Raw genomic sequence first — 26,847 nt, 5'->3', positions numbered from 1 at the left:
AGTAAGGCCAAGCAGAAAATAAGTCTTTCTACACTGACATTGAGAAATGCAGAAAAAGCCCAAACTGGAGTAACTAAGGTTCCCTCAGTCGTTTCAAATATTATTCCACTGAAATGACGCATCAAAGCATGTCTTTGTTGTTGGCTTATGATACCATGTTGAGAGGCTGTCTGGTCGATCCAGGTGAGGCTGACGTCACCTGGTTAGACAGGAACTGCTTTTTTAGTGGTGATTGTAAATAATTCAACGTCCTTCCATCCATTAGCTATATCTGCTTTATCCTATGGAGGGTCATGGCGGCCTGTCCCAGCTGACGCAGGGCAAGAGGCGAGGTACAAATAATTAAACAGCAACCTGATTTGAAAACCAGATTATCAGCCATTTTAGTAGAAAGGTACTTTAGGGCAGGCTCAGGCTGTCCAAATGGTTGTGACGAAAAAACACAAACTTAAAATGAATGATTAGTGGAGAATTATTAGACTGATAAGCACTTAGAATTATTTTATTTATATGTAGTGTGCCATTTTCTATTTTTTATCTAGAGCTGGGACTCACCAATCGTAATTTTGCTGTGTGGAGATACAATGACAAAAAGATTCTTGAGCAAAATGTTTTTGAAAAAATATGCTTTTGGTTTATGTTTTTCATATCCAAATAAATCCTCCTTGTAATTCATCATAGAGGAAAGGGATGTACTTCGCATCAGAAAGTTTTCTTAGATTCTTTCTAGGTTTCTGTCTGTGCTGTTCCCATCTTTAGCTCTTTCAAACCAGTGATCACTGACTTATGTAAAACAGAGATGTCACCACAGACATTAGACTTAAAACTCCATTGTGCTGTAAAATATAAAGAAGTTTACACTTCACTGAGGCTTAATCAGCAGAGTGTGAATTCATTCAGGAGAGACTTTATTGCGATGGACATAAGTAAAAGTTACACACTTCAGCTTTAAGTAATCGGAGTTGAAATCTTTTTATGATTAAAACTGGAGTTTCTAGTTCAGCAACCTGTTCGCAACCATCTGCATCTTGTTGCATGTTTTAGAGTGTCATCTACCTTTCAATTTAAAAGTTTGCTAAACAGTATGTATGCAAAGAAAACTTTGATATTTAGGTGCAGTAAAATATGACTGAAATTTCACTTTGTTGTTACCATGCTGGTCAAAATGACTTCTGATGTATGATGAGTTTTTGTTAAACTTCAGATTTATACATAAGCAGTCTACTGACCAATTGAAAATGTGATAATTGCCAATATACTTTAATTTAGTATACATTTAGATCTGTATGTCTGCAGCTTTTTAGTGAAAAGTCATGGAGGGATTCAATGCAATAGATTTTATTGATTTTCAAATTCGCACATATGTTACATATAGAATCTACAAAGGAAACCAAAAGAAATAAATAAGTCGGTCGTTTATGATTACATAACAGCGCAGCAGCTCTAAGACAGGACATTAAAGTGTCTACAGATCTGCTTGTAATCCCTGCTCAGAAGCACAAACTTGAATGTAGTCAGCTCTGTTACATAAATCATTCAGAGGGCGCACAGACCCAATCTCATAGAAGCAGGCATGAAAGATGAAAAGGGATGACATGCACTTCCAGCATGTATTATAGTGACACAAGTGAAATGAAAAACGTAATCAATTAACCATTAGCTCTCATATATGAAATTACATAAAAGCACCTTCCCACTCTTCTTCATAAGTCTATGCTCATTCATAATCAATGGCTGGCTGTCATTCGCTGTGCTGTAAAGGCACGCTGACAGCAGCTGGCTGCAGCTTTTAGGAGTCTTTGAATGTGGATCAAATCAATATTTTGAAAATATGTTAGCTGCAAATAATTCAGTGCCAACAAAAAAAATTAAATATTAATGATTTATCATTTTCACGCTAAAACAAGAAGAATTCAATGTTTCCCAACATTTCATGCAGTGGAAGAGCCTTTAAAATGTCTTAATAATCATAATGCAACAATAAAACTGTTAAATGATGAGTAAATATGCATTTCTTTGCAGATAATGCTGCTATTCTATATGTGTCAGGTATTTCGATATAAGCTTCTGCTCTATTACTTGATGACTATGCTTACTTCATTTGATTACGGGCAGTTTTTCCGACTAAAATAACTGATAAATCACACAGTTTTTGACATTTAAAAGCCTCAGTGACTCTTTCTACTCATTTTGTGCCCTGACATTGAATAAACAATGCAGAAATATGTTTAAAATAAGCCCCCAAAGTTCTTCTTTATTTACACACAAATCATCCTCAAGACTTTGGCATGCAAGAGCAGCTATTTAATCCCCCATTTACTTTGACTCACCACTCTAGAAAACTTTCTCAGGCACCGGAAACTCTGTACACATGCGAAACAACAGATTGCGTTATATAATTCAGAAAGTAAAACTTCCAATAAGTGCAAAAGGGTGTTTAGGAAGCGAGGGTGGCGTGGATTGCAGCTGCACCCGTCAGAGAAGGCAGCGTCCAGGCTAAATGCAGCGTCCTCACAGCGTGTCCCTGCCAGAGTACCGTCTACACTTCTCCTGTTGATCTGTTAAATAGAGAAGATGCTGCAGTGAGACTAAATGTACTTTACTCCTGTTCAGCTAAAGAAACAGTACATTGATACATTTAAGAGAAAGGAGTTACTGGGAGGAGTAGAAAACTAAAAGGGCTGCTAGTTTACAGTTGTGAGCAGATATCTTTGCAGGGTGATACTTGTGATTACATAAGAGCTCTCTGCAGTCAACCTGAAATACAACAAAAGGCTTTGTGAAATATAAAGAAGTAGTTTGGACTAAACAATGTGTGTGTTAAATGAAATTTGGAGGCTATCTTTTGTTGCTTCACAGGCTTTTCTGCTGTTGTATACATACATATTTTTGCTTTTTTTTTCAGTTTTAGTTGTAGAAGGTATTCCATATTTTATGAAAGCTTTTTCGCTGAAGTGAAAAGCTGGAGAACAGATATTTTAAAGTGCATTAAAACCACTAAAGTTGCAGTAAAAGTGTTACTTCAGACTCTCAAAATGTCTTTAGACCTCCAAAGCCAAATTTTTAAGCACTTGAGGTCAAAGGAAACAAGATGCATCTTTTGGTTTGATGGAGTTAACATGACAGCATTTACTTATTTTAGACAACCAGCAATTGCAGAGCAATACTCTTTTTTTGGAATTGTGTCTTTTGCTACCAGATACATGAATACGATTCTAAGATTGATTGCTTTGTGCTTGGATTTTTTTATCTATGCAAAGCTAATATGCTTGTTACGCTGCATTACATAACTTTACAGATAGCAGACAAACACAGATTATTTACAAATACAATTCCAGCTGTCTTCCAGCCTTCACAGAGGAACCTGCCACCATTCTGGTTGCACGGGGGCTGAATAATGTCTTTCTTACCTAACATCACTTGCTCAACTTCCTCACTCTCCTCTACAGCGACAGGCTTCAGCAGCAGGGCAAAGATCACAGCAACGCCTATCACCTGTGAACAACAAGCCACAGACAGATCTAGTGAGGACCCTTTAAACAAATTGCAATAATCTAGCAAAAGCAACATGCCTTTACACACACATTGCCCAATAATTAGTGTAAAACAATGCAGGTTTTAGATAAACTACCTTTACTTTTGAATAGGATTCGTTTGATGCATTTAAAGTTGGGATGTTGGCATAAAAGTGTCGGTCAATATCGTGATCGTTTTTTGTTTGTTTTTTGCCTCTCATGAAAATCGATAAAATAATGCCTGGATTTCGCCGGCATTTACCGGTGCGCAAATGATAACATCATCAAACTATAGACTTATAGATGGAGGGAGAGTGTGAATTATTGTTTGAGACAATTAAAAATAAATAAATATGGCATTTTTTTCCCCCATAACTTAAGTTGAAGTAGTTTTCTTATTTTGCACAGACAATGTTTATATTTGGAAGGCCTTGTTGCATTTGAGAATGCATCCAATGGGGCATCACAATAAAATTAGACATGATGTGTTGATTCCACGACAGAAGATATGTGATGTTACTTAAAATTAGATAAATAGCCCACATATATCGGCATCGGTTGATATCGGAATCAGAAATTGAGAGTTGGATTTTATCGGTATATCGGTTATTGGCAAAGAAGCTAATATCCGCCATCCCTACTTTAAAGTGTTTGTGTCTCTACCCACCTTCAGAGGCTGCAGTATGAAGATGCTCTGGAAGAGCGAGAGGCCCAGAGACATGACCCACTTGATGGACTTTTCTTTGCCGTACTGAAAGCCGTACAACAGGGTGAAGTAAGTGGATATGGCACTGATGGACAGCAACAGGAACCAGCCCAGGAAAACACACCACCAAGGCAGCCAGAAGCCCGCCGACCTCTTCTTCTTCGTCTTCACAGGAGGCGGGCTGCACCGACAACAAGCAGAGTACAGAAGACAAGACATTCCAGTTAAATCAAATCAGTAACAGTTGGCTATTTACTGATACTTTTGTTCCCGGTCGGTTGGCTGGAGTGCTGACCAGGAGGCCAGGTGGCAGCTGAAAACCATCTCAGCTTTGCGAACCAGCAGGTTGGTGAGGCTGAGGACTTGCTGGTATTCCTGTACACTCGGGAAGTTTTTAGCGTCCAGTTTCTCCAGACACATGAGGAGGTGACTCAGACCAGCCAGGAGGAACTTGCTGCAGTAAACCAAGTGGAGGTCACTCTCAGTCTCCCCTGCAACAGTGGTAGATACAGATCAGTGTGTGACAACTGTACATTTTACTGTGCAGCATTTCCCTGCAACAGCTTGAACTTTCTGTTTTTAAGAGGAAAGGTGTATGTTTGTCCTCGTTACACATAACAGAAAAGTGCAGAGGGAAATTCTGCATCTAAAATGTCAGTTAAATAAAAATGCATGGGTGTGAGTAGTGTGCTCTGAGTGAAATGATGGACTTTAAAGGATAAGTCTGGTGATATTCTGTTTTCTCTGCATCAACATCAGTAACTCACACTGTTGCTCTGACTGACATGCTTCCTCGTTATTCTGAGCATGAACACTCAGGTATTATTTTAAATTAGTCCGCTGCTTTGAATATTCACTACTCCACCACGTCTTCAGCTGCAGTTTTCTTCTAAAAATGCACCATTTGCTCATGTTTAAGCATGTTTTCAGAAAATCTGCATTTCACTGTTGTTTTAGGGATGAAATTAACCTTTTTAAAAATTAAAAGTATTTGTGACCCCCTTTTCAAAATTCATGTCTTCAGGAAATAATTGGTGAACAGCGATGACTAAAAGGCTGAAGATGTTGGGGAGTGTTGAGAGGGACTGCATGTTGTCTTGGTTTGGTCTTTGAATGGGATGTGTTGATAAAAAATATACAATTTTGCCTTTAAACTTGTATTGATCAGGATATATTTATGCTCTAATAGCTTAATGCTTATTTATTTTTTTTGCCTTAATTTGAATGTTTAACAGAAGAAACACTTGACTGTCTTTTCCATCCACTTTATCAAGTCAGGCTAATGGAAGGTGTTTAATGTTTACTATATTTTATTTAAATATGAACAAAATATTATAAAAACTACCTTGCATATTCTGTAGAAATGTATGCAGGCTGTCCAAGGCAGGACAGAGGTGATCAGCAGACTCCAGTCTCTGTATCTCTGATATCTTGTTTCTTGAACTCCCACTCACTAAAGAAACTAACTCCTCTGTAGTCTAGTAGGGAAGAACAACAAATACCAAATTAAACATATATGCTATTTTATCAACTACATAGAGAAATGTATATTATAAAATAAATATACAGACGTCAAGCCACACAGCTTTCTTGAAATGACGGCAGCATAAACTGAACACAAAACATTTTTCTGCTCTTACAAGGTCAGTGATGAGGCAAGTGTGCTTCATCAGATAAATGCACAAAACAAGTAATCACAGAAATGACATAACGCAAAACAAACCTTCAGAACACTTGGTAGAGTAACTGCGGCAGGCCTGAAGTTTTCCTCAGAGTTGTCTTTTTTGGTTTTGGAGATGATGCGAGGCCGGATGCTTCGGAAGATGGTGATGATGAGAATGTTGATTGGGAACATGAGGAGACCGCTCTGCACTCCCACCATGAACTCCTGCCAAGTGAAGTGCAGTGAACCTGGACCGATATGAAAAGGAAGACACAATGTTCAACTGAAAAACAGGTCCAGCCAATAACATCCAAACACTGCAGCATCAGGTAGTCCCATCAGTCCCAACTATAACACCTAATAAAGATACATTGTTTTTTTTTTATATATAGTTTACACTTACAAAAAAAATACTAAATGTTTTGGTAATAAAAAGAATTCAGAAGTTTTCCCCTTTTGGATCATTATCAAATTAATTTGGCTTTTTGACAAGAATTTACAAAAAAGGGCTCTGTCATGTCCAAGTGAAAGCAGATTACTGCAAAGTAATATTGATAAATTAAAAATTGCATGGAGGAGGGGATAATTATAATAGGAAATCACCTATTTTACATTTTGTGTTTTTAGGCAATCGGCACTACATGGTACAAATCTGTTTTTGCTTTGACAACTGCATAGATCTGTACATTCGAGAATTCTATCTTAGCTCTGTCAAGCCATGGTGAATGGATTTTTTTCATAGATGCACAGAGATGAGTCATTAAGGGTTCAAAAATGTGTGAATTAATACTTCAGCCATGCAGATCGTTGAAATCTTTCATATGATGTGACAACTTCCTCAGAAAATCAGAGTTAAATGCCATGTTCATGCGTTTTAATAAAATAAACAATTACTTCATTTAATCTTACCTCCTAAAAACACATGCTGAATTGGATTTGTATGCAGGCATTTGCCATCCATCTATTCGTTAATGTTTTATTTTAGCTAACAGGTAGTACAATAAAATGTAGACTGTAACACACACATTTAGGCAGTGTGGATGTAGAACCACTGTTGTACTTTCTTCCCTACATTCCATGTTCCGTTCAATTCCTGCTGCAATTACTGCGCTGATGCTTCTATAGTTTAACATATTTCAGTTACACATGAGAACGCAGAGGCATCAAAAGATAACAGAACAATTAACATGTTAATCAAATTCCATGTACCGCTTCAGCTCATATGCTGGCTTCAACTTTTCACCTTTAATCCAAACCTCTGAAACCTAAAAATATATTACATTTTAGATATTTTAGATAATATCTAAACTACAGTTGTGACCTCATGTCCTAGAGACTAAACCTCTGAGCATCAACAAGCATCTGTCACTAAAAGTGTCATGATCAGCAGTCACTTGAGCGATAAAATTTACACACTGAGTCGTTTTCCCTTTTCCATGAAACTCCAAAGGTAATAGGCCTAAGATCGAGCTAATATAACTGAAAAACTCTACAGTCACCTAATGAGAAGAGCACTGGTGAGTTGGGATCTACAGGAATGTTCCAGAAGGCGATGTTGATGGCCATGGTGCACAGGAGGAGGCTCATGCAGCAGGAAACCCTCTGGGCTCGAGTGAACGGACTGCGTGAAGGAGGATCCACTATGGACACCCAGATGTGCTCATCCCTGAAGCCGGTTGAGGTTCTGCTCTGGAAGATGTTCCTAACAGAGAAAATAGACGATAATCAGTTAACACAACATTCTTAGGAGCTAGGATAGTTTATTTCAGCAGTGCAAAAGTTCCCCAACTCTGACCTGAAGCTGGCAATCTCGTTGTTCTTCGCAGCATTGAAGGTTTTCTTGGTCAAGCCTTCTCCTCGGTCAGTACTCAGCCAGCAGTTACAAAAGAACTGATACACCTGTCGTGTCTGGAGGTCTTGTACGGTTATCTTGCTTATATACCTTTTTATTAGGAAAATGATAAATATTTCATATTAACCATATGGGTAATTTCAAGTGAGAAAAGCAAATGTTAATCTCTGAGCTACACAAGGAAGCGTCTCAAGCTGAGAGCACCAAATGACAGCAAAATGTAAAGACATCTACATGCATATTATGTATGTTATGCATTTTACTTTGATGTTTTCATTTATCTGTACAAAGAGATTTGTTGCCTGCAGCTACAGCCAGTATTGGAATAGGATGAAATTACGACAAAGAAATCATGATATTACCAAATCATACCAGAAGCAAAGGTAGAATCAACCTTTGATGCCACATTGGTCATAGCGTCTTACTGGAACTGCAGTTGCCCAAAGCATTTCATGCAATTCAAATCCTATTTCTATATTACAGTAGAGCTTTTATCTATCTCCTGCAAACGTGTGCATTTACATGCGTGCAGTGTGCTCACAGTGTATAACAAGACCTGGTAACACGGCTGTGCTAAACGATAAGGCAGGCCTGACATTTCAAGGTGTCACTTTGAGGAAACAGACTAGAACGGCAACAAATGTGACCTGTACGAAGCCCTGACAACTACGATTACAGACTTACACTGACACCTGCCAGACAGACACATGTCCAGGGCAGAGCTGAATCAATCCAAGCATAAAAACACACAATTTGTAAGAAAAACTTTACTTAAAAATTACATAAAACTAGAGGTATGCCATTTTCAAGTGGACAGCTTTGGGTAATTTCTGTATATGAAGGGATGAAAGTACTTTCTTTCTATTGGAGGCACTGTGCTCTTATCTAATGTGATACTAAATGCATAATTGACCACTGAAATATACTCAGCATCTAAAGTACCATGATGGGTGACCTCCAGTGTTGTCGTGCTGCAGCCTGACGTTTCGCACTTCTCCCAGTGGGAAGGGTGTGGCCAACACAAACATATCGACCGCTCCCCGCTCAAACACCGGCTTGTCAGTATCCGTCAGGTTGTGTATGGTGCTCTCTCCCTCCGCGCCAATCAGCTTCACCGTGACCTGCAGAAAAGCACAGCACACTGATAAAATAATTCTGGATACATGCATCAGTGACCCAGACAGCAGAGGACCACACTAGTTTGGTCTACATACTACAAATTGTGTATACTTACCATACGAGTTTTGTACAATTTTTTTCAAACAAACCATAGATTTAGAATCTTTTCCAACCTGGTTTCCATTTATTTTGGTACCTTTTGAAATGAACTAAAAGCAGCATTTGATAAGTGAGCATTTATTTGTTATGTGTGATTAAGAATATTCTGGAACACAAAATCCTTCAGACATCATAAATGTAACCCCCCATTTTTAATGCCAATGCCATCATGCCATTATGAGGCATTCAAGTGTCAATGAGAAGTTCTGACATCAGAGACTTGTTAAATGGCCGAAAACAATGTTCACTAATGTATCAACTTTTTTGGAAAACATTATTCAGATTTGTAATTATAAGAGCATTAAAGGTGGCTTGCTTGCTCTATTCTTCCCCTAAAACCTAAAAAAAAAAACCCCAAACTATTCTTTAGGGACACATAAGGGCACATTGTTCTTTCCACAATTGCCATGTTTGCTTGATGTGCGCCTTCTGGATTGGACGAGACTTTGAATCAAGATTATAAAACAATCCTTGCTTCCCTCGTTTTCGTGTAAAAGTTTAGCATCAGCTATATTAATACTGTAACTTGAACTGAAGCCTCTGGCTGTTTGGAAGACAGAAGAAACAATAATTAATCTGAATTCTACAAATCTGTGAAAACATACAAAACAATCAGCAGTTCTTTGAGACAAGTTGTAACTAAATACAGTCAGGAAATGAATCAATCTCTGAGCAATTTTAATTTCTGATAATAAATTAGATTAAAAAAAGAAATAAAGACTCTTACATTAGCTGAGGTCCCAGCTCCTTTGCGATGCCCAGTTTGGACACCGATCAGGTAGTTATACTGAGCACCAGCGTGATTGTCCTCCAGCAGGGTCATCTTCCGCTGATTATGCAAAACAAAACATTGTGGTGCATGAATGAGTTATTTTCCAAACAAAGTCCACAGTTCAACAATGACAATCAGGACACTCTGGTTTAACATTCTGAGGTGATGTAAATAGTTTGGTGTTTGGCTTTCTGATGCGACCTGCTAAGTTCCTACTCATCTGTACGTTATAACAGTGCATGGTGGGCTGAAATCGCACACAAAGCCTGCTGTATGAGGCCTTTCAGAGGAGACCGACCTTAGAGCGCGCCCTGCGATCAGCATAGCAGGCCCACAGCAGAGTGATCAGGTAGAGGCCAAAGAAAGCACACAGCAGGGCCAGGACCACGAAATTCTCATTCACAGTGGCAAACAACTCGGCTGTGCGAGATACGTCAACGTAGTTCGGCATCACGAAGAAGGAGCTCCCAAACAGCGTGAGGTGGTTACACAGACACTGCGTTCGCTCTGGGGTGCTTTTGTCTCCGACCTAAGAGGAAAACAGCACATCACTCTCTGCTACGAAGCAATACAGCCACGATATCCAACTTTATCCTTGTGCAGCCTTACCATGCAGCCAGCAGTGCTCCATTTCACCTTGTCTACGTCCCAGTACAAGCACTTGCTCATAAAAGAAGTGATCTTCAGTGTCAAACCTGGCACCCATGTGGAATTGTAGAGTCTGGCGTCAACATAGTAGGTCCCAGGTGTGTAACGTGTCATCTCTGGTGTTATCATAAACCGATAGCCTCCTGAAACAAGAATTTGCAAATATGTGAATTTATACTCCAAGAACCAACTGAATGAATCTTCTTGCAGTCACAGAGGATTTAAAATACCTCAGTAATGTTAAACTCAACTAGAATGTGACAGCAATCAGGTCACACAGGAAGATCAGTATGCTAGAGGAGGTTGTTACCTTTGCGGGTCAAGATGGTTGAGTTGCTGGAGTTAGAGGCATCAGGTGATCCGAGAGCAAATTTCACAGCCAGTGACACGTCGACGCTGGCTTCCACAGTGACGAAAACGGTCATATACGGGTCTGTAATGTTGACTTCAGTCACCGATTTTTTGTTATTTTCCAACACAACAGTGGTGTTCAGCAGTTCTGAAGCATTGGGACGAGGCAAAAAGATCTGGAGGAGAAAGAAAGGATAGGGCCTTGATAAGAATGTCCGACTGCAGGTGTTTGTGCTCAACAAGAAGGTTTAAAATTAGAATGTGAAGCAAAAGTTCACAGTCAGGAAAAGGAACCATCAGGGATTTTTTTTTTTACACAGCCCTCTTTTAGTAAGTGAGCCTCCCAGTATGAGCCACTGTTTACTTTTCTTAAATCACATATTGTCAGGTCATATGTAGTTTTGTGGGGATAAATCTACTACAGTGATCAAAGACAAACACTTTTAAAAATGAAAATAGTCATAAAAGAAATCCTGGCATAGTTACTGTTGCCAGCTTTACCTCAAAAGTGTGGCTAAATGGGCAAAATGGACGATTATTTAGAGTGTATTTGTCTCGCCTTTGACTTTAATAGTGATACACATCATTCATAGTAGAGATGGAGGCTTGAAAATCCCAATATTTAATTTATATAACATGATATTCATATTTTTGGACTATAGCACTAATTAAAACATTTGGGGGTGTCATAACAAAAAATAACAATACATATTTTCCTATTTACAATAGTTATGTGTTGACTACTCTTTCTCCCTAACATTTTGAATGGACAGTTCCTGTGTTCTGTGTTGTGTTCATCGGTGTTAACTCCATTGTTGTGGTTTCCAAGCTTTTTTTTCTTCATTGTCAAGGAGGAGCTTCATGTTTTGTGCAGGTACTGTTACTGTTACTGCCATTATTATACTTGCACTGCCAGGAGGCACCATAGTAATTGCTTGCAAAAAAAAGTGTCACCTAAAGTAAATAGCGCTAGAATTCTGATGACACAGTAGCCAGTTTTCATGCCGACTTTACCTCAATCATCTCTGACAGGTTTTGCATCTTAATCTCTGACGTTCCATCGTTAAGCAACACGCTGCAAACAATTCCGCTTATGTTGTCATCAGATGGATGAGGGTTAACTGAGAAAGTGGCAAGCTAAAAAGGAGAGAAGCTTTGTTAAAAAGGTTGGAGACAACAACAAAGATGCAAACACGTGTGATATTAATAACAACACACACTGACCTGAGTGGTGATTGGGCCTGACTTTCCAATGTGTGGACTCAGTGCTTCAAATGAGGGCAGCTTAACGTATTCACCCTCTTCCTCTGAACCCAGGACTTGATTGCCGAGTTCAGCTGGCTTCAGCCTGATGGCAGAGAAAATCTAATTTGTATCTAACAGTTTTTAAAGACAAGACAAGTGATAATCTGAAACAAAAACACCAACCTGTCCTGATAAATGGTGCCTGTTGGGTACTCGAAAACTGTCTTTTTATTACCCGTCAGGATAGAAAGTTGCCGAAAAATCTCAATGACATCCTCAAAGAAGGACTAGGGAGGAAAAACGCGGCATCACATGACTGTGGTAGCTAAAGCAGTAACATGGCACTGTGTGCAGGAGGGTGATGTTATATAGTTATCAGAATTTACCTCACGGTTTGGGTTGACATCAGCATCACATTTTGCCACTGAGAGAAACAGGATGGCAGAGCAACAGTTGTAAATGTGCTTGATGATGTTGTCATTTTCTAGAGCAAACTCTGGAGTCAGTTTTTGAGTGCCGTCCATCAAATACTGAACAAATTTGTCCTGTGAGAATGAGAACCAGACAAAATTAAGCATGGTATAGCATACGGACAAAATGGAACCACATTGACGTAGTTGCCACAGGCTTTCCAAAATAAAGGTACAGACCCTGTTGTTATCTGTTGGCTCCCCAGGAGTTGTTTCAATTCGCAGTAGTTCTTTGTCTGCTTCCTGTTTCACAAAAACAGCACTTGTAAAATTTGGAGTATAATTAACAAAAGCTCATTTTTTGTTCAGTTTAGCACTCTTCATAATTCACAAGTCAAAGAAGATGTATGTAAAGTTAGTGAAACTTCTCTCACCTCGAGTAGCTTGGTAATGTCCGCGACATTCTTACCCATGAGGTTTACATCCCTCTTGGGCCCTGAAATCAAAGTGGGTTTGAAAAGTGGAGAAAGAAAAAGTCAGAAGATACGTAAACTCGTCTTTATGGGTGCTGAATGCAAAGAAAAATAATGTTTCAATCTAACTTACGAGATCTGGTTGGATGACTGGATGTCACTGTATTCTGTGAAGAGAACATATGCAAATTAGGCCTTAAGGTTTACATGGCTTCTTACTGATTAAATGTGTGAAATTGTGTCTCTTACCGATGCATTTGATGGAGGCCGCAGAACTTTAAAGCAAGAGTGACACAAGAGTGAAATATGGAAATTAAATGATGACAAAAATCAGTCAGTTGTTAAGAATGAAAGAAGAAAGGAAAACACGCAGCGTTAAAGCAGTGATTTGGACGTACTGTGGGTGCAGAGGAAGCCTCGTCTCTGGTTGCAATCAGATGCTTTGAGCTGAAGAGGATTCAGCTTCATGTATGTGCAGAAGTCCTTTGAAACGCCATTTACTGTTACGTAAAAAACAAATGTGTGCAAAGAAACACACGGCATGAGGGAAGCTGACTTGTTGAGACAGATTCTCAAGAAGCGCCACTGTCTACTACAATCATTAGGACTGAACCATCAACTGTATCAATTAATCTACCAATTATTTTTCAGAAAAATCAAAAGAGAGTAAAGAAGTCCGTTCCCAAAACGTCTGTGTAAGGTCTCGCTATTGCTTGTTTTGTCCAAGAAATTATCCAAACTCTCATGTCTTGGAAGTTGAAAGAACATACTTGACATTTTTGCCTGATGAATGATTTATTGCCTAATAAATTAGAATTACTTGAACTTCCCTCAGGATTAATAAAGTATCTATCTATCTATCTATCTATCTATCTATCTATCTATCTATCTATCTATCTATCTATCTATCTATCTATCTATCTATCTAAATTAATTAACAAACTTGTCAGCTATTTTATTTTGTTTTGACACATAAAAAATATTAAAATCCTCCAAAGGAAAGCATTCAAAAATATTAAAATCCACTTTGTGTTCACACCACAAAAATTCAAATGAAACCCAGCCTTACTCGTAGCACGAGAAAGTCATCAGCCTTCCTTAGGTTCATGACATAATTCTGTGTTTTGTTTTCTATTTCTCATGTGTTCCTTTTCTTTCTTACTGAAAAACCTTCAGCCACAATACCGCTACTGATGAACCAAACCAAACAACCTGAAAAGTCTTTTTTTTTTTTTTAATTGCCTTAGCTGTACATCTCTGCATGTAAAGGCCATAACAGAGGGGATGAGATGGACACTTTTTGATTTTAAAGATCACAAGCCAAAGAGACAATAAATTGGAATAGAGAAAAATACCACAATAAAACAAAAGCCACTCACTTGTAGTGGGTCTCTGGACATCTCCTCTGACTCCCTCTCCAAGCCACCAAGTGAAGTTTCCAGTGTTTTTCTCTCTGCTGATGCCATTCAGGAAGGTTTTGATGGGGCTGTTGATCATCTTCAGGAGTTGTCCTTCTTGCTCCTCACAGCTGCTTCTGGCTTCAGACCAAGTGTACGACTCATTAACAAACTCAAAGCAGGCATTCTTGAAAACAAATTCACACTTGCACTGATGACAGGCCTCAGACTTTTCAGGTGCGAATAGAAATCCAACTGAAATCCACAAAAAGACGCATGTTCGAACAAACGTATCCATTGTTTTGATAAAGCACAGAGCCAAAGCACATAGTGCTGCAGGGACTGTGGCTGGAACAACAACTGAGCAAGGACACTTGGATCCGTGACATGAAAATTAGAGAGCTTTCTCCAGAAAAACTCTGCATACGTTCCCAGTCCATTAGGAAAATCACTGGAGACACACAAACAAGATGCAAAGTGAAGGAGACATACTCTCACTGAAGATCACACAAGCAGATCTTCAGTCTGAGCAGCACAATTTAAACTTTTTATTAGGAGTTAAGATGGAAAACACTTTGTTTATTATGTTTGGTATTTATTCTAATGATAATTGCTTTAAAACCTAAATCACCACACATATTCACTGTGTTCATTTAGAAGCACATTGATGGAGTTTCCCTCCTCCCGATCAAACCGCGGATTGAAGTATCGCGAGAAGATAAGCAGGAAGCTGAGGAAGCGTGTGTTTGTGTAACATGTTAGGAAAGGCGACCAGTGCCCTTTAGTGCAATGACAAAACTGCATACATGGCGGGACGATTGAAGGTAATTTCAGACACAGTGTTTTATGTTTTTGTTCTGCAGAATGAGATGATTTTAAACGACACGTGTTTTCCTGTTTGCTCGCGTGGTTTGATGGTAGCGTTAAACCAGGAAACACTGTAGCTTCAGCCTGCACGGACTTTGCATGTTACCACAGAAACACATACAGGCTGCAAACACTGTTACCTGCAGCTTATATTTTTGTAGTAATCGCCTCATTTCTGCATTAGTGTGGTGATTTGTGAGAATATGTTCTCAAGAAAGTAATAATCTGCTGGGAAAAGCGACTAAAACTGTTGTTACATCAGCCTTGTCTCACCTTACTGAGCTGTTTTTCACATTTTACAGTAAAGAGATGTCAATTCGTCAAGCACCTTTGAATGCACATTAGTTACTATACTGATGGTGAAAATCGTTAAAGCTGAGCAATCAGTCCAGGAGTCCAAAATGGTGATTCTTAAAGAACTTAAAAATGCGTACATACATGCTGTCATCTGCTCTTGTTATGGAATAATTCTTTACACTAATGTACATACCAGGATCTTGCAATCAAAGAATGCCTTGGCATTATTTCATAAAGATATCTTAAGCTACTCTGTCTTCTTAAACCAGTTTAAATTTTAGATTAATTTAACACAAGCAGGACAGTTTCAGCATAAATAAAGAATTGTTTTAAGCAAATTAAAGTAAAACACTTGAGTCTTTGACCCCTACAGTGATGACCTCTGGTGGCTCTTTTAGACAACAAAGAGGAGATTTTAACTCATGATGAAACATTTCTAGGATCCAGGATGACAGAGTCCTCATCCATGGGTCACATGGGGTCAATGAATGACTAAATCATAAAAATGGTGTCAATCATATACTGTAGCCCTTATTTCCAGACCTCAAACTAATTATATGCATATGGAAGATTTTAGACTGACATGTTAAACACTGTCACCATCATCATCATCATCAAACACCAACTGAGGGAATATCTTTTAGAAGTGGAGTTCAGAGACTTAGAGAATCAATGCCAATGTGCACTATAGTTGTTCTGGCTGCACATAGCGCTACTATCTTACTAAGACACTTTAGATATATATTATTTTTTCCTTTAACGTGACAATTAAGCGTATTTTCACAAAGAAACTAGTCACCGACCTCTGTCAGATTACAAAGCTAGATTACTGTGATGTTATGCTACTCATGTGTCTTTTGTGTTGTTACGCTCTTCATGGTGTCAGCTCTGTATTTAAGTTTCAACAAAATCTTATTTTATACAAGATTTTTCAAATAGAACTTTTCCATGGCCCACATTTGAATTTGTCCTGCCAGGAACAACAAGTGTGATTAATTTTGTTGGTGGTGCTCCTCTGTGTTCGATTTGACTTCCTGTGTTCAAAGACATAATATGATGTGTGACAGTCTGCAATTTTTCTTGTGAACTGCCACTTTTCTTTCTAAATATCGGCTGTTTATTCAACAAGACTCTGTATGCCAACACAGGTTCTCTGCAAACTTGACAGCAGTCCAGTCAGACTAATGAATGTTTGAAATGACATTTTTCCTTCCATTTCCATTTTTATTTCCTCTTGGAAACAGAAACAGTTGAAAGAAGCCGTGAAGGTCATCAGCTCAGGTAGCCTTCTGTTTGCTTCCTACCTCACTGTGGTTGGAGATGAGCGTTTCTATGCCAACCAGCTGATGCCCCTGCTGCAGAGGATTGTGGGGGCAGAGACGGCACATGTGTTGGCAGTGAAGACGATCGGTCTGGGTCTGGTGCCTCTGAACCGCTACCAGGACCCCGCATCATTGGTAAGCATGTCCCGTACCGCCTCCTCAGTGGACTGGGCAGTTTCTATAACTGATACAAGACTTTGTTGTGTTTTTTATTGCGTCTCTACAGGAAGTGAACGTCCTCGGATTAAAGTTCAAGAACCCTGTTGGGATTGCGGCAGGCTTCGACAAGCACGGCGAGGCAGTGGACGGCTTGTACAAACTGGGCTTCGGCTTTGTTGAAGTTGGGACGATCACTCCCAAACCACAGGACGGGAACCCCAAACCTCGCGTGTTTCGACTCTCTGCAGATAAGGCGATTATAAACAGGTACGTTTCAGGGAGGCTTCATTCTTGTCAGTGCTCCAGCTGGAAAACAAAGTTCTGCTGTCTGGTCTGTTTGTTCCACCATACTCAAACTATTGCAGTCTGGTTGTATATGTTCCTCCTTCACTGAGGCTTTAATGTTCAGTTTTTTTTAACCATGTCAAAGAGGTGCTGATGCTACTTTATGGCCACTTCAGAGATGGGAATTTTCTGTGTTACGAATTCTACTGAAACATATTTGCAGGGCTGCTGTGTGTATCCAGTGTACTGGAAAATGTATAAATTAGTAACCATGTTTTGCTGTCACAGTGTTTTTATGTAAATATGAAATGTTTTCTTTATTTCTCACTGTTTCAATGGCATTTAGATGCTTTTTTTGTAAAAATGTAACGTTCTATTGCAAAATATTGGAAAATAATCTTGAAGCAGTTATTGCATTAATTTACAATGTAGTTAATTTGAGATTTTTTTTAACAATATGTCAGCTTTAAAAGCTAAAACTTTTCTTTCACTCTTGGTGGAGCACAGAGATGCTGGATTTACCAGTGAGTGGTCCCAATTCATGACTCATTTTATTTATTTTCTATGCTTTACTACCACAAATGATTGTTTTGTTAGTCAGTTTATTAGTAAATGATGACAGTATAAGAGTTTCATTATTCTTAATTTATGTTAAAAACAGAACAGACCGAAACTGAGAGCAGAGACAGTAATGGCAATGTTTGTTATTACTTTATTCTGTGTGTTCAAAGAAATATTCTGCCTACAGGATTACTACTACTGCAGGGTTCACATTTGCAAAACTATAAATAAGTGTTCACAGGTTTGTCTAATTATTCATGAAAGTATAATTTGTAGCACAGATTGAACTAAATTAACTTTTGTATTTCTGTCAAATTAAGCAGTAAAATGGGCCATTTATGATAATTTATGAAAATTTATCTTCATGAGTCGTTGTCAGTTTACCTGAGAATGAATTCCAACATCTCTGACACAGTTTCTGTAAAATTAGTTGTTACTTTAGGTAAATTTTTGTACTAAGGTTTTATATTCAAGATAAGATAAGATAAGATAGACTTTATTGATCTCACAAAGGAGAAATTTACTGTTACAGGGGTCTTAGGAACAAAAAACAGAGGAGTGCAAAAGTCGCAAATATTGCACATAATAACAACTACACATTTGTTGCCCTTGACGATGTTTCTTCTTAAGTGCTACTCAGTTACAATTATATATAATTTATAATGTAAGTAGCATATCCACAATATACTCGTCAGACAGTGTGCTTTAGAGTAAATGTGTTTCTCAAACAAAAAATATGTTTAACATTAATTGACATACTGTATATGTGGGGACTTTAAATGAACACAGAGCAAAGCCGAGCTGCAGCAGTGAGGAAAAAACATCTTGCTATGTCCAATTATGAGCTGGAAGTTGGTTTCTTTTTCTAATTAGACGGAATACATTTTCAGACATTTAGATGTTTGTACTTTTTAACAAGCCAAATCTCATTATAAAGCCTTGTTTTGACCCCAAGAATTCATCCATCGTTAAAAGGAAGCCAGGACCTCAGAATATGCACTGACAGCTGAATAAGGCCAATGAACAGATCAGAGAAGAAGATTCACCATCACAAATGTCATCTTTGTTTACTGAAATGGCTTCATAGGAGAGAAATCTGTCAACCCTATCATTTAGCTTCTCATTACAAATGTCATAAGCTCAATTTTAGCTCATTTTTAGTTCTGTGTTTAAGAAGTGTGAAGGATTATTTTTATTTAAAGGTTGTTTTTTTCCCCTGCATGACCTTATGCTCGCTGCGTGTGCATGTTTTTGTGGTGTTTCCAGATATGGATTCAACAGCTGTGGTTTGGAAGAAGTGCAGAATAGGCTGAAGGCCAGAGAAGAAACGCAGCAAGAGCAAAGTAAAGGTTAGCAGCTCTTCATTATATTCAGTGAACTACTTTGAAAGTGATATCAGATTCAGCTTAAAAACCTACTGAGTACAGAGCATTAAAATCTATCATTTCAATACTGTAAGGTATGAATCTTTAGGTTTTTTTTGTCATATGTTTGTTTTTCACCATGAGGTCAGGTTGTAATGGGGAAGCCCGGCACTAAACTGTAAACTTAGCTAAACACACTAATCTATCCTGTTCTGTTTTAATGATCTTGACCCGTCCTTTCCTCACGTTTTATCGTGTCCCCAGCTCAGTTAGCGCCACACCAGCGTCAGCAGCCCCTGCCCCCGTTGAGTCATGTGTCTGATGATGCAGCCTGTGTTTGTGTTTATCTGAGCTTTCCTGTTTGTGTGTGCGTACGTGTCTGTGTTTATAGTTGGCCTTCCCCTGGGCATCAACCTGGGGAAGAACAAGCTGTCTCGGGACGCAGGGGCAGATTACTTGGAGGGGGTGAGAGTGCTGGGTCCCCTGGCTGACTATCTGGTGGTCAACGTCAGCAGTCCCAACACTCCGGGTCTCCGTGATCTACAAGGGAAGGCTGAGCTCCGCCAGCTCCTCCATACAGTAAGAACGTCTGAATGTTTGTTACATTACTGGATCACAAGGCAACAGCCACAACAATGTGAGTTAGGAAGATGCTCAGCCTTTTGAAATCAAAAATAATTGAACTCGCTAAGTCCAATTCATTTTTAAAGTGCATTTAAAAACAGCAAGTGTTTTACAATTAACAGCAGCCACATTAGCTGAAAGACAAAACTAAAGGAAAGACAATAAAATATAAAGAAAAGAGATGATACAGCACAATAAAGAATGATCTCTTTTTATTTTATTTCATTTCATCGCCTTTTTTGCCTACTGTGTGGTGTGGAGTGACATGCTGTTGCGTACCACTGTGTTGTACTGCTGGCTGTGGGACAAATTGCCCTTCAGGTAGATTAAAGATTACCTTGACTTTGCTAAGCTGAACTAGTAGTTCTAACTGGTCTGCCTCTGAACCTGGTGTGGCAAGCAGGAGTCATTGTCCCTTTGACTACTGCTTTCCATCATGTCAGAATGAGAACTAGTGCCATTTTTAATAACTTCACTTGAACTTTGATATGCGGGTGCATCACTTCAGCTTACCTCTGATCATGCATCATATTTTTTGACCTGCAGCAACAACAGCTAACGAGTTTTCCTTCAGGTCATGTAAACTGTTACTTTGATGACAGTAGCTCAGGGATAAAGTAGAATTGGTAGCATTTCCTCTGTGCTGTTTCTACTTTAGTTTCTGCAGCTGCAGAACAGCCCCCCTGTGAGGAGCAAATGCTGTTTTCCCTCGCAGCAAGAGGAAAAATGAGTCAAGGACAGGGTTAATGAATGTCACAGAGCAGTGGCAACATATGCGATAAAAGCCATATGCCCCGTCAGCAGAGCCGAATCGGAGAGGTTTAGGTGATGATGGAGGGAAGTAAAAATGATTAGATTTAAAAAAATAAATACGTTTTTTTTGGGGGGCTTCTAGCCTTTATTATAGTTTTAAGTAGATAGAGACAAGAAATGTGGGGAGAAGAGAGTAGTGTTGAGGGCTATCGCTCTTCTTCATGTCTTCCCTTCTTCATAGTTGAGCTACTGGGGCGCCCACAACAATTAGATTTTTGAAGATATTTCAGAAGTCTCCATCTCCATAAAGTGTTCTCAAACCCAATTCCAAGGCTCATGAGTTTTGAAGCATGTTTTTAATTTGTAAAGGTGTTCTGCTTCTAAACGTGGTGTTACGTTGCTCTATAAACAAAGGAGCTGTTCAACTCCTCATCCTTTGATTTAGATCAATTCTGATGCTGGATCCATTTCCAAGGTTTTAAAACCTACAGGACAGTTGTGCCTCTTTTTGCCCTTTCACTTGATGATGATGATTTTGATTTATTTCTTTTTTTGGGCCTTTGTAGCCTTTATTATAGAGGATAGTGGAGAGCGAGAGAGACAGGAAACGTGGGGAGCAGAGTGGGTAAAAAACAGGCAGCAAATGGCCATGGGTCGCTGCGTTGGGGAATATGACCCTTGTTTATTGGTTGCCCTCTCAACCAGCTCAACTGGTAGAGCAGGGGCATTGATTATTATTTTAACATTATAACAAACACACTTTTACAATCTGTACAGGTGTTAAAGGAGCGTGATGCCCTGCAGGAAGAACGCAAACCTCCGGTGCTGGTGAAGATCGCTCCGGATCTCACTGCCCAGGACAAACAGGACATCGCTGATGTTGTTACTGAGGTTTGAATTTAGTTGTTGTACATATTTAGTTTCTATTTCCAATGTGCATTTAATTGGATTTTGTAGGATGTTCATAATTTGATTATATTCTAGTCTAATGTTTGCTTCCTGTGAAATATTATTTGAATTCTCTCCGTTATTGCTGTGCTTCATTTCTGCTGCGCTCATGGCAAATGGAGGCTGTGTGCAGGTTTAATCTGGAGTTTACACACAATGCTTTTCAGAATTGTTTCTTAAAATCTTTCTCAAGAATACAGGGGACCTCTCACAGAAAAAAAACGATGAAAGCTCACATCCTCCTCTGACGTGACAACATTAATAACCACGTCACATGTTCTCATGCAAACTGAACACACCCTCAGGAAGGTTGCAGCCACTCACTCATTTAAAGGAGTAAATGTGACTCTAAAAAACAGTTCGAGTTCAGCATCATTGAAAGCGTCCTTCTTGATGCAGCATCTTTCAAAATACAAGTACAAAGTGCTTCACAAGTCAAAAAATGTAAGCATTTCAGGGCTACAAGTAAAGGCAGTCAGTGTGATCCAAGTACAGCGACTGAAATCAAATCTGATGGACTGAATAAAAACTGAAATGAGGTTTAAAAACACAAGTTTAACAAATAAAGATATGACTATAGAACCACAAATCAATGAAAATGTATTTTTAGCAGGTGTGTGTTTATTTTTCTGAAGAGAGTTCAAAGACATCACAGAATCTGCAGACCTCAGATCCTTATGCAAAGCTGCTGTCGGCTGTTGAAATTATAGCAAGTTCTGACAAAACCGGCCTTAGCTTTAGTTTCATCTTTTATTTTATTTTATGCAGCAACCTTAATGTGTAGAATAGATTGAATAAGGTGAGAGAGTTAGTTCTCTGTTTCCTACGTGATAATCTAAACCATCAGAAAGGTCACTGCTTTAATGCCTTAACTGACTGTTTATTAGCCGCTGATTTTCAGCATCATTAATTTAACCACAAATGCTCTGCCTCAAACTCGGACAGGGTCATTTAAAAGGTATGGCTCTCCTCTTCCTGTCTGCTCTGGTAGCTTTATCACTACTTCAGTAGGTTTTTGTGCTCATTGGAGCGAGGAGGAGGCACAGCTTAATGGAAGTGACATTAAAGAGGGAAAAGAAAGCAAATATCTCAGCCACACTCTGTCTTTGTCACAGTGCACTTCACATGAGAGGCCTGAGAAAGTCAGATGGCCTTTACTCTTAGTCACCTTCATACTTGAGTTCCACAGCTACAGACGCCACTTACTCTCTGTCTTTGCTTCTTTGTATGTTCTGTGTTTGAAGCTGGGAGTGGATGGTTTAATGGTGTCTAACACCACTGTGTCGAGACCAGAGTCGCTTCAGGACCCGCACAGGTCTGAGGTCGGTGGGCTGAGTGGAGAGCCTCTCAAAGACCTCTCTACCAGCACCGTCAGGGAGATGTACAGCCTCACACAAGGTGCTTGTTTAAATACCTGATGCTTCTGTTCATTTCTCATTCCCTCAGTCTCAATTTCACGTTCAAAATATTGTTCTGTGTGCGTGTTAATGTTATTGTAGGTAAAGTTCCAATCATTGGAATCGGAGGTGTGGCCAGCGGACAGGATGCGATGGATAAGATCCGTGCTGGTGCTTCTTTAGTTCAGCTCTACACTGCTCTGACCTATCAGGGTCCACCTGTAGTGAAGAAGATAAAGCGAGAACTGGAACAACTACTAAAGTGAGTCTGAGTGTGCATGGAAGTGACCAAAAAAGGAAAATACCCTGAAGCCACAGATGCTCCTAAAGTTTGAAGATTTATTTATTTTTAGTTTTTTTTTTTTGATAATTAATAAGCAGTTTCTGAATGTTGTCTTTTTTCTACTGTCACATTTTTACTCACTGTGGGCTCATTTTTCAGTGCAACAAGTAATGCACCAAATGCAGAAAAACATATGTAGAAATACAGGAGAATCAGAAATGTCTGTCGTGCAATGCAACAAAGTTAGAATGCCATAAATAAAATAAAAAAAACTACTTTAATAGTACCATGAAAGACTCTGAATTTTTGTCATGGAGTGCAGATTTATTTGTTTTTTCATATTGTAGTCAGCCTAAAAAGTGTGTTTTTGCACAAATTCTTAAATAAGATGTAGAATTAAGCAGCTTTGTTTAAATGTCTCAATTCTAAGTATCGGTTTGGATAGTTTTCCTGACTGAGCGGCACCTTGTGGATGAGCACTGAAAGTTCAAAATCAGAAAACTGTCTCTGTTTTTATCATTTCTGCCCATGATAAATGGTGTAATTTTGTTCAATTTTCTTATTTATTTGGTTATTTACGTACTTACGTAACTCAGCTTTTAAACCTGCTGACAGGTTTTGGGGTTCAAAGTGTTAAAATATAGTTCTGGTTTATCCCAAATTGTATAGTACTTGGGGCCTGTGTACTAAAAAGGTATGACCCAAACTATCAACTATCCATCACAGTTTGCAGATCATTTTCATCATTCCATGACATACTGCAGGTCACATGATGGTTTTGCCTTCAAATAGAACCTGAACAGTTTGGCTAAATGGTTAAAATGTGGGAGAGGCTGCTGGTAATAGTAGATAAAAGTCATTGTCACGTATGACAGCATTGCTAGTGTAATAAAGTTGTTCCAAAAATTGGATGCAAGTGTTGTAATTTTCGACTGCATCTGTTTGCACAGGGAACAAGGTTTCAGCAATGTTTCTGAAGCAGTTGGAGCTGATCACAGGGAAGCAGACGGGTCGACTTCTAAGAAGAGCTCGCTGTAAGAGTAAATGGTAAATGTTGACACAGACATCTGTAGCTGCCGTCTCCTCCAACAAGGCAACACGATTGTCAGCTTTTCCCAAACTCTGGTCAATGCAGAGTATTTGTGATGGTCCATCTTGATTTCCAGGGTGGGAGATAAATTATGGTCTGAACTGCCTTCACAAGATTTCACCATATGTGAAAATTAGAAGTCAATAATGATAAATCTTTACATGCTGCATCTACAGTATTAAGAGGCTGAGGTCTGTAACTTGATTTCAGGTGTTTATTTTTTGTTACAGTGTAACAGCAGTTAGTGTTTCTCAAACTGACCCACTGACACCAAAGTCTTTAAGACTTTTCAGTCACTTCCTGCCAACTGTTTTCTTGTGTGTGAAGAAAGTAATCTGCCACAATGATGTGTGGTTAAGACAGTAAATTCATTGCCATCCATTTTAGGAACTGTCTAATTGAATAGAAACTATCAAAAACTGACATTGTGTTAAGTTTTTTTGTGCCTCTAAAACAAGTAGTGGAGCAAGGCGTGTGGAAATGCAGTAAGGTGATATTTAGCATGGTGCTGTACAGAACAAAACAGTTAAACACAACAACAGCTCAAATGTTATTTGGGTTATTTATTCTGCACTGCGCTGGTACCTCAGAAGCACTAAATAAAACCTGTTTTACCTGTTTTTCTATCGAATGTCATGATTTGATTTTGAAGTGCAAAACTGAAATGTTCTAGAAAACAAAAGCCACAATGTTCAGTGTTCAGAAGATGCTGGGCTGATAAATAATAGACTTCTTGTAGTCCTCTCAGACAGCAGATACATGCATGCCTCCTTTTATGCATTATAGGTATAGAAAAGTCTGCACTTTAGGCGAACTCGGCACAAGATTTTCTGGAGATTTCAGAATTTTCCACTGTGTTTGGACACCATCGTCCTTCAAATATAAATGTTGTAATGATGAAATATACAGATGTGGATGATGGAGAATCTCTTCTACAGTCTCTCCTCATAGCAAGCATTTGTTTTGAGGACCGTTTGCCTTTCTAGAACATGTGGTTCTTGTGTCTCAGTGTGAACAGTTAATGGGACAATATATAATTGCGAGATTTTTTGTAACGTAGTTGACATTTTTGCTGTTTTCAGGCTTAAAATCAACGTGTTAGCATATAACCAAATACCACATGGCATTTATAAAGAAAGATACTTCTAAATATTATACATACAATTGAGTAAAATTTAAATTGAAAGTTATTTATAAAGATATTGTAGTAAACCTCTTGACATGCCATAAATCCACATCTCTTTATATTAAATGGCTCAGAAAGCCTTGGAGTCTTGTCAGTCTTTTCTTCAGGAGGAAATGACATCATGTGGAGCAGGTCATGTGATCTGGAATTAAAGCACTTCCTTGAGAGGCGTTTTTGTAATTAATTGAAAGTGATTTCTTGGACACAGATACAATTAGCTATTTTCAATATCAAATTTGATATATTGCCAAAAAAGAAATATCTGTCATGATTATCTCAACTTAATAAATTATCAAGTTTATCAATTATATATTGACCCTCATGCAGTTACAAGTTTTGGGCCTCATGCAAACATCAACAGAGGGATTCGTGCAGATCCCCGTGAACTTGGGCAGATGGTGAAGTTACGTCACCAGATCCTTGCAGACACACAGACTTGGAAGGCATGAATTGGCCTTTATGTAATTTCTGTGCTGCTTCACTATAAAGTATGTATAAGGTACGTTTTTACTTTGAAAGACATAAACCAGACTTGTATGTGGCATGACCGATTGACCAATAACAGCACCTTTGTCAGCCAGAGCCCTGATCGTCTTTATTTGAGACTGAAAGGTGTTCTGAAGGAGTCTCTGCTTGTTTATTGTCCCCAGAAGATCAACCAACTGACTGGTGCAATGACTACACTTATTAATATATCGCTGCCTTCAGACTGAAGATCGGATTAGTGGAAAATCTATTAAAGATTTTAATGTCCCTCTGTGGAAGACTCTTTTTCAGTTTCTTTAAAAACACGCTTGTATTTTCTGAGTCATGTTGTTGAGATGATCTTTGCAACCAGCTCTTAAATGAGCTTTTTATCGTCTACCGGAGGACTTCAAAAATTAATTAATTGCTAAATGTTACACTTGGTCAGGTCAAGCTGGCTGTTTACAACCATCTGCTTTTTCCTGCTCTGGAAGACCTTGAAGCAATGATGAAAAACATTTTTGCGGAGATTGCGTTCATGTTGAATTGTTTTGTTTTGGCGGGGATGTAGTACTTTGAGTTTGAGGAATTTGCAATTATTGACTTGTTTTGAATTGGCTTGTACAGTTAACAGTCTCTAAATTCATGCAAACTCTGTTTTTGCTCTTGTGTGTATGTGGGGAAAGGAGAATCGCAGACTAAAAAAATGCTTTAAGATAACAATAAGAAATAAACAAAGGTTACACTGTGAAAAGAACTGCAATTATTTTCAAGAATTTAAACGATGACTAAAATAACATTCTGCTGTCCTTCTGAGGAGAAACATCTGCCCGATCTATCCTGTTCATCTGCAGCAGCAGCAAACAAACTGGAGGTCGGATGATATAAGAGATTTACAGACTTGAAGGACTGAGATGACTTTGCTGAGTTCCCTGC

General features: G+C 38.7%; 2 protein-coding genes across 2 annotated transcripts; one reads left to right on the top strand and one right to left on the bottom strand.

Moving 5' to 3' along the window:
* Positions 1 to 1,322: 1,322 nt before the first annotated feature.
* pkd1l3 (polycystic kidney disease 1-like 3) lies at positions 1,323 to 7,900 on the bottom strand. The gene is made up of 8 exons (XM_051945018.1): positions 7,680 to 7,900; positions 7,384 to 7,586; positions 5,945 to 6,132; positions 5,567 to 5,699; positions 4,517 to 4,712; positions 4,183 to 4,402; positions 3,411 to 3,495; positions 1,323 to 2,558 (listed from the first exon to the last, which is right to left on the bottom strand). The coding sequence occupies exons 2-8, from the start codon at positions 7,469 to 7,471 to the stop codon at positions 2,512 to 2,514; spliced, it is 957 nt and encodes a 318-aa protein (XP_051800978.1). The 5' UTR covers positions 7,472 to 7,586; positions 7,680 to 7,900; the 3' UTR covers positions 1,323 to 2,511.
* Positions 7,901 to 15,018: 7,118 nt separating this feature from the next.
* On the top strand, positions 15,019 to 25,524 carry dhodh (dihydroorotate dehydrogenase). Its single transcript, XM_022201242.2, has 9 exons — positions 15,019 to 15,134; positions 16,719 to 16,931; positions 17,023 to 17,222; positions 19,068 to 19,150; positions 19,557 to 19,744; positions 21,320 to 21,433; positions 22,735 to 22,888; positions 22,990 to 23,149; positions 24,121 to 25,524. The coding sequence occupies exons 1-9, from the start codon at positions 15,117 to 15,119 to the stop codon at positions 24,206 to 24,208; spliced, it is 1,218 nt and encodes a 405-aa protein (XP_022056934.1). The 5' UTR covers positions 15,019 to 15,116; the 3' UTR covers positions 24,209 to 25,524.
* Positions 25,525 to 26,847: the final 1,323 nt, after the last annotated feature.

Source organism: Acanthochromis polyacanthus, chromosome 2, assembly GCF_021347895.1.
Source record: "Acanthochromis polyacanthus isolate Apoly-LR-REF ecotype Palm Island chromosome 2, KAUST_Apoly_ChrSc, whole genome shotgun sequence".
NCBI classification, from domain to species: Eukaryota; Metazoa; Chordata; class Actinopteri; family Pomacentridae; genus Acanthochromis; species Acanthochromis polyacanthus.
Note: the sequence above shows the minus strand (reverse complement) of the source record. Positions and strands in the feature narration are given on the sequence as shown.

What these genes read in the sequence shown, in the direction of transcription:
- dhodh (XM_022201242.2), top strand. An exon ending in ACCAGGACCCCGCATCATTG is followed by an intron (nt 16,932 to 17,022) that starts GTAAGCATGTCC and finishes GCGTCTCTACAG; the next exon opens with GAAGTGAACGTCCTCGGATT. An exon ending in GATGTACAGCCTCACACAAG is followed by an intron (nt 22,889 to 22,989) that starts GTGCTTGTTTAA and finishes ATGTTATTGTAG; the next exon opens with GTAAAGTTCCAATCATTGGA.
- pkd1l3 (XM_051945018.1), bottom strand. Translation starts at nt 7,471, where the DNA reads ATGAGCCTCCTCCTGTGCACCATGGCCATCAACATCGCCTTCTGGAAC. An exon ending in CTCTACCAAGTGTTCTGAAG is followed by an intron (nt 5,700 to 5,944) that starts GTTTGTTTTGCG and finishes CTTCCCTACTAG; the next exon opens with ACTACAGAGGAGTTAGTTTC. An exon ending in AGCTGCCACCTGGCCTCCTG is followed by an intron (nt 4,403 to 4,516) that starts GTCAGCACTCCA and finishes TTGTCGGTGCAG; the next exon opens with CCCGCCTCCTGTGAAGACGA.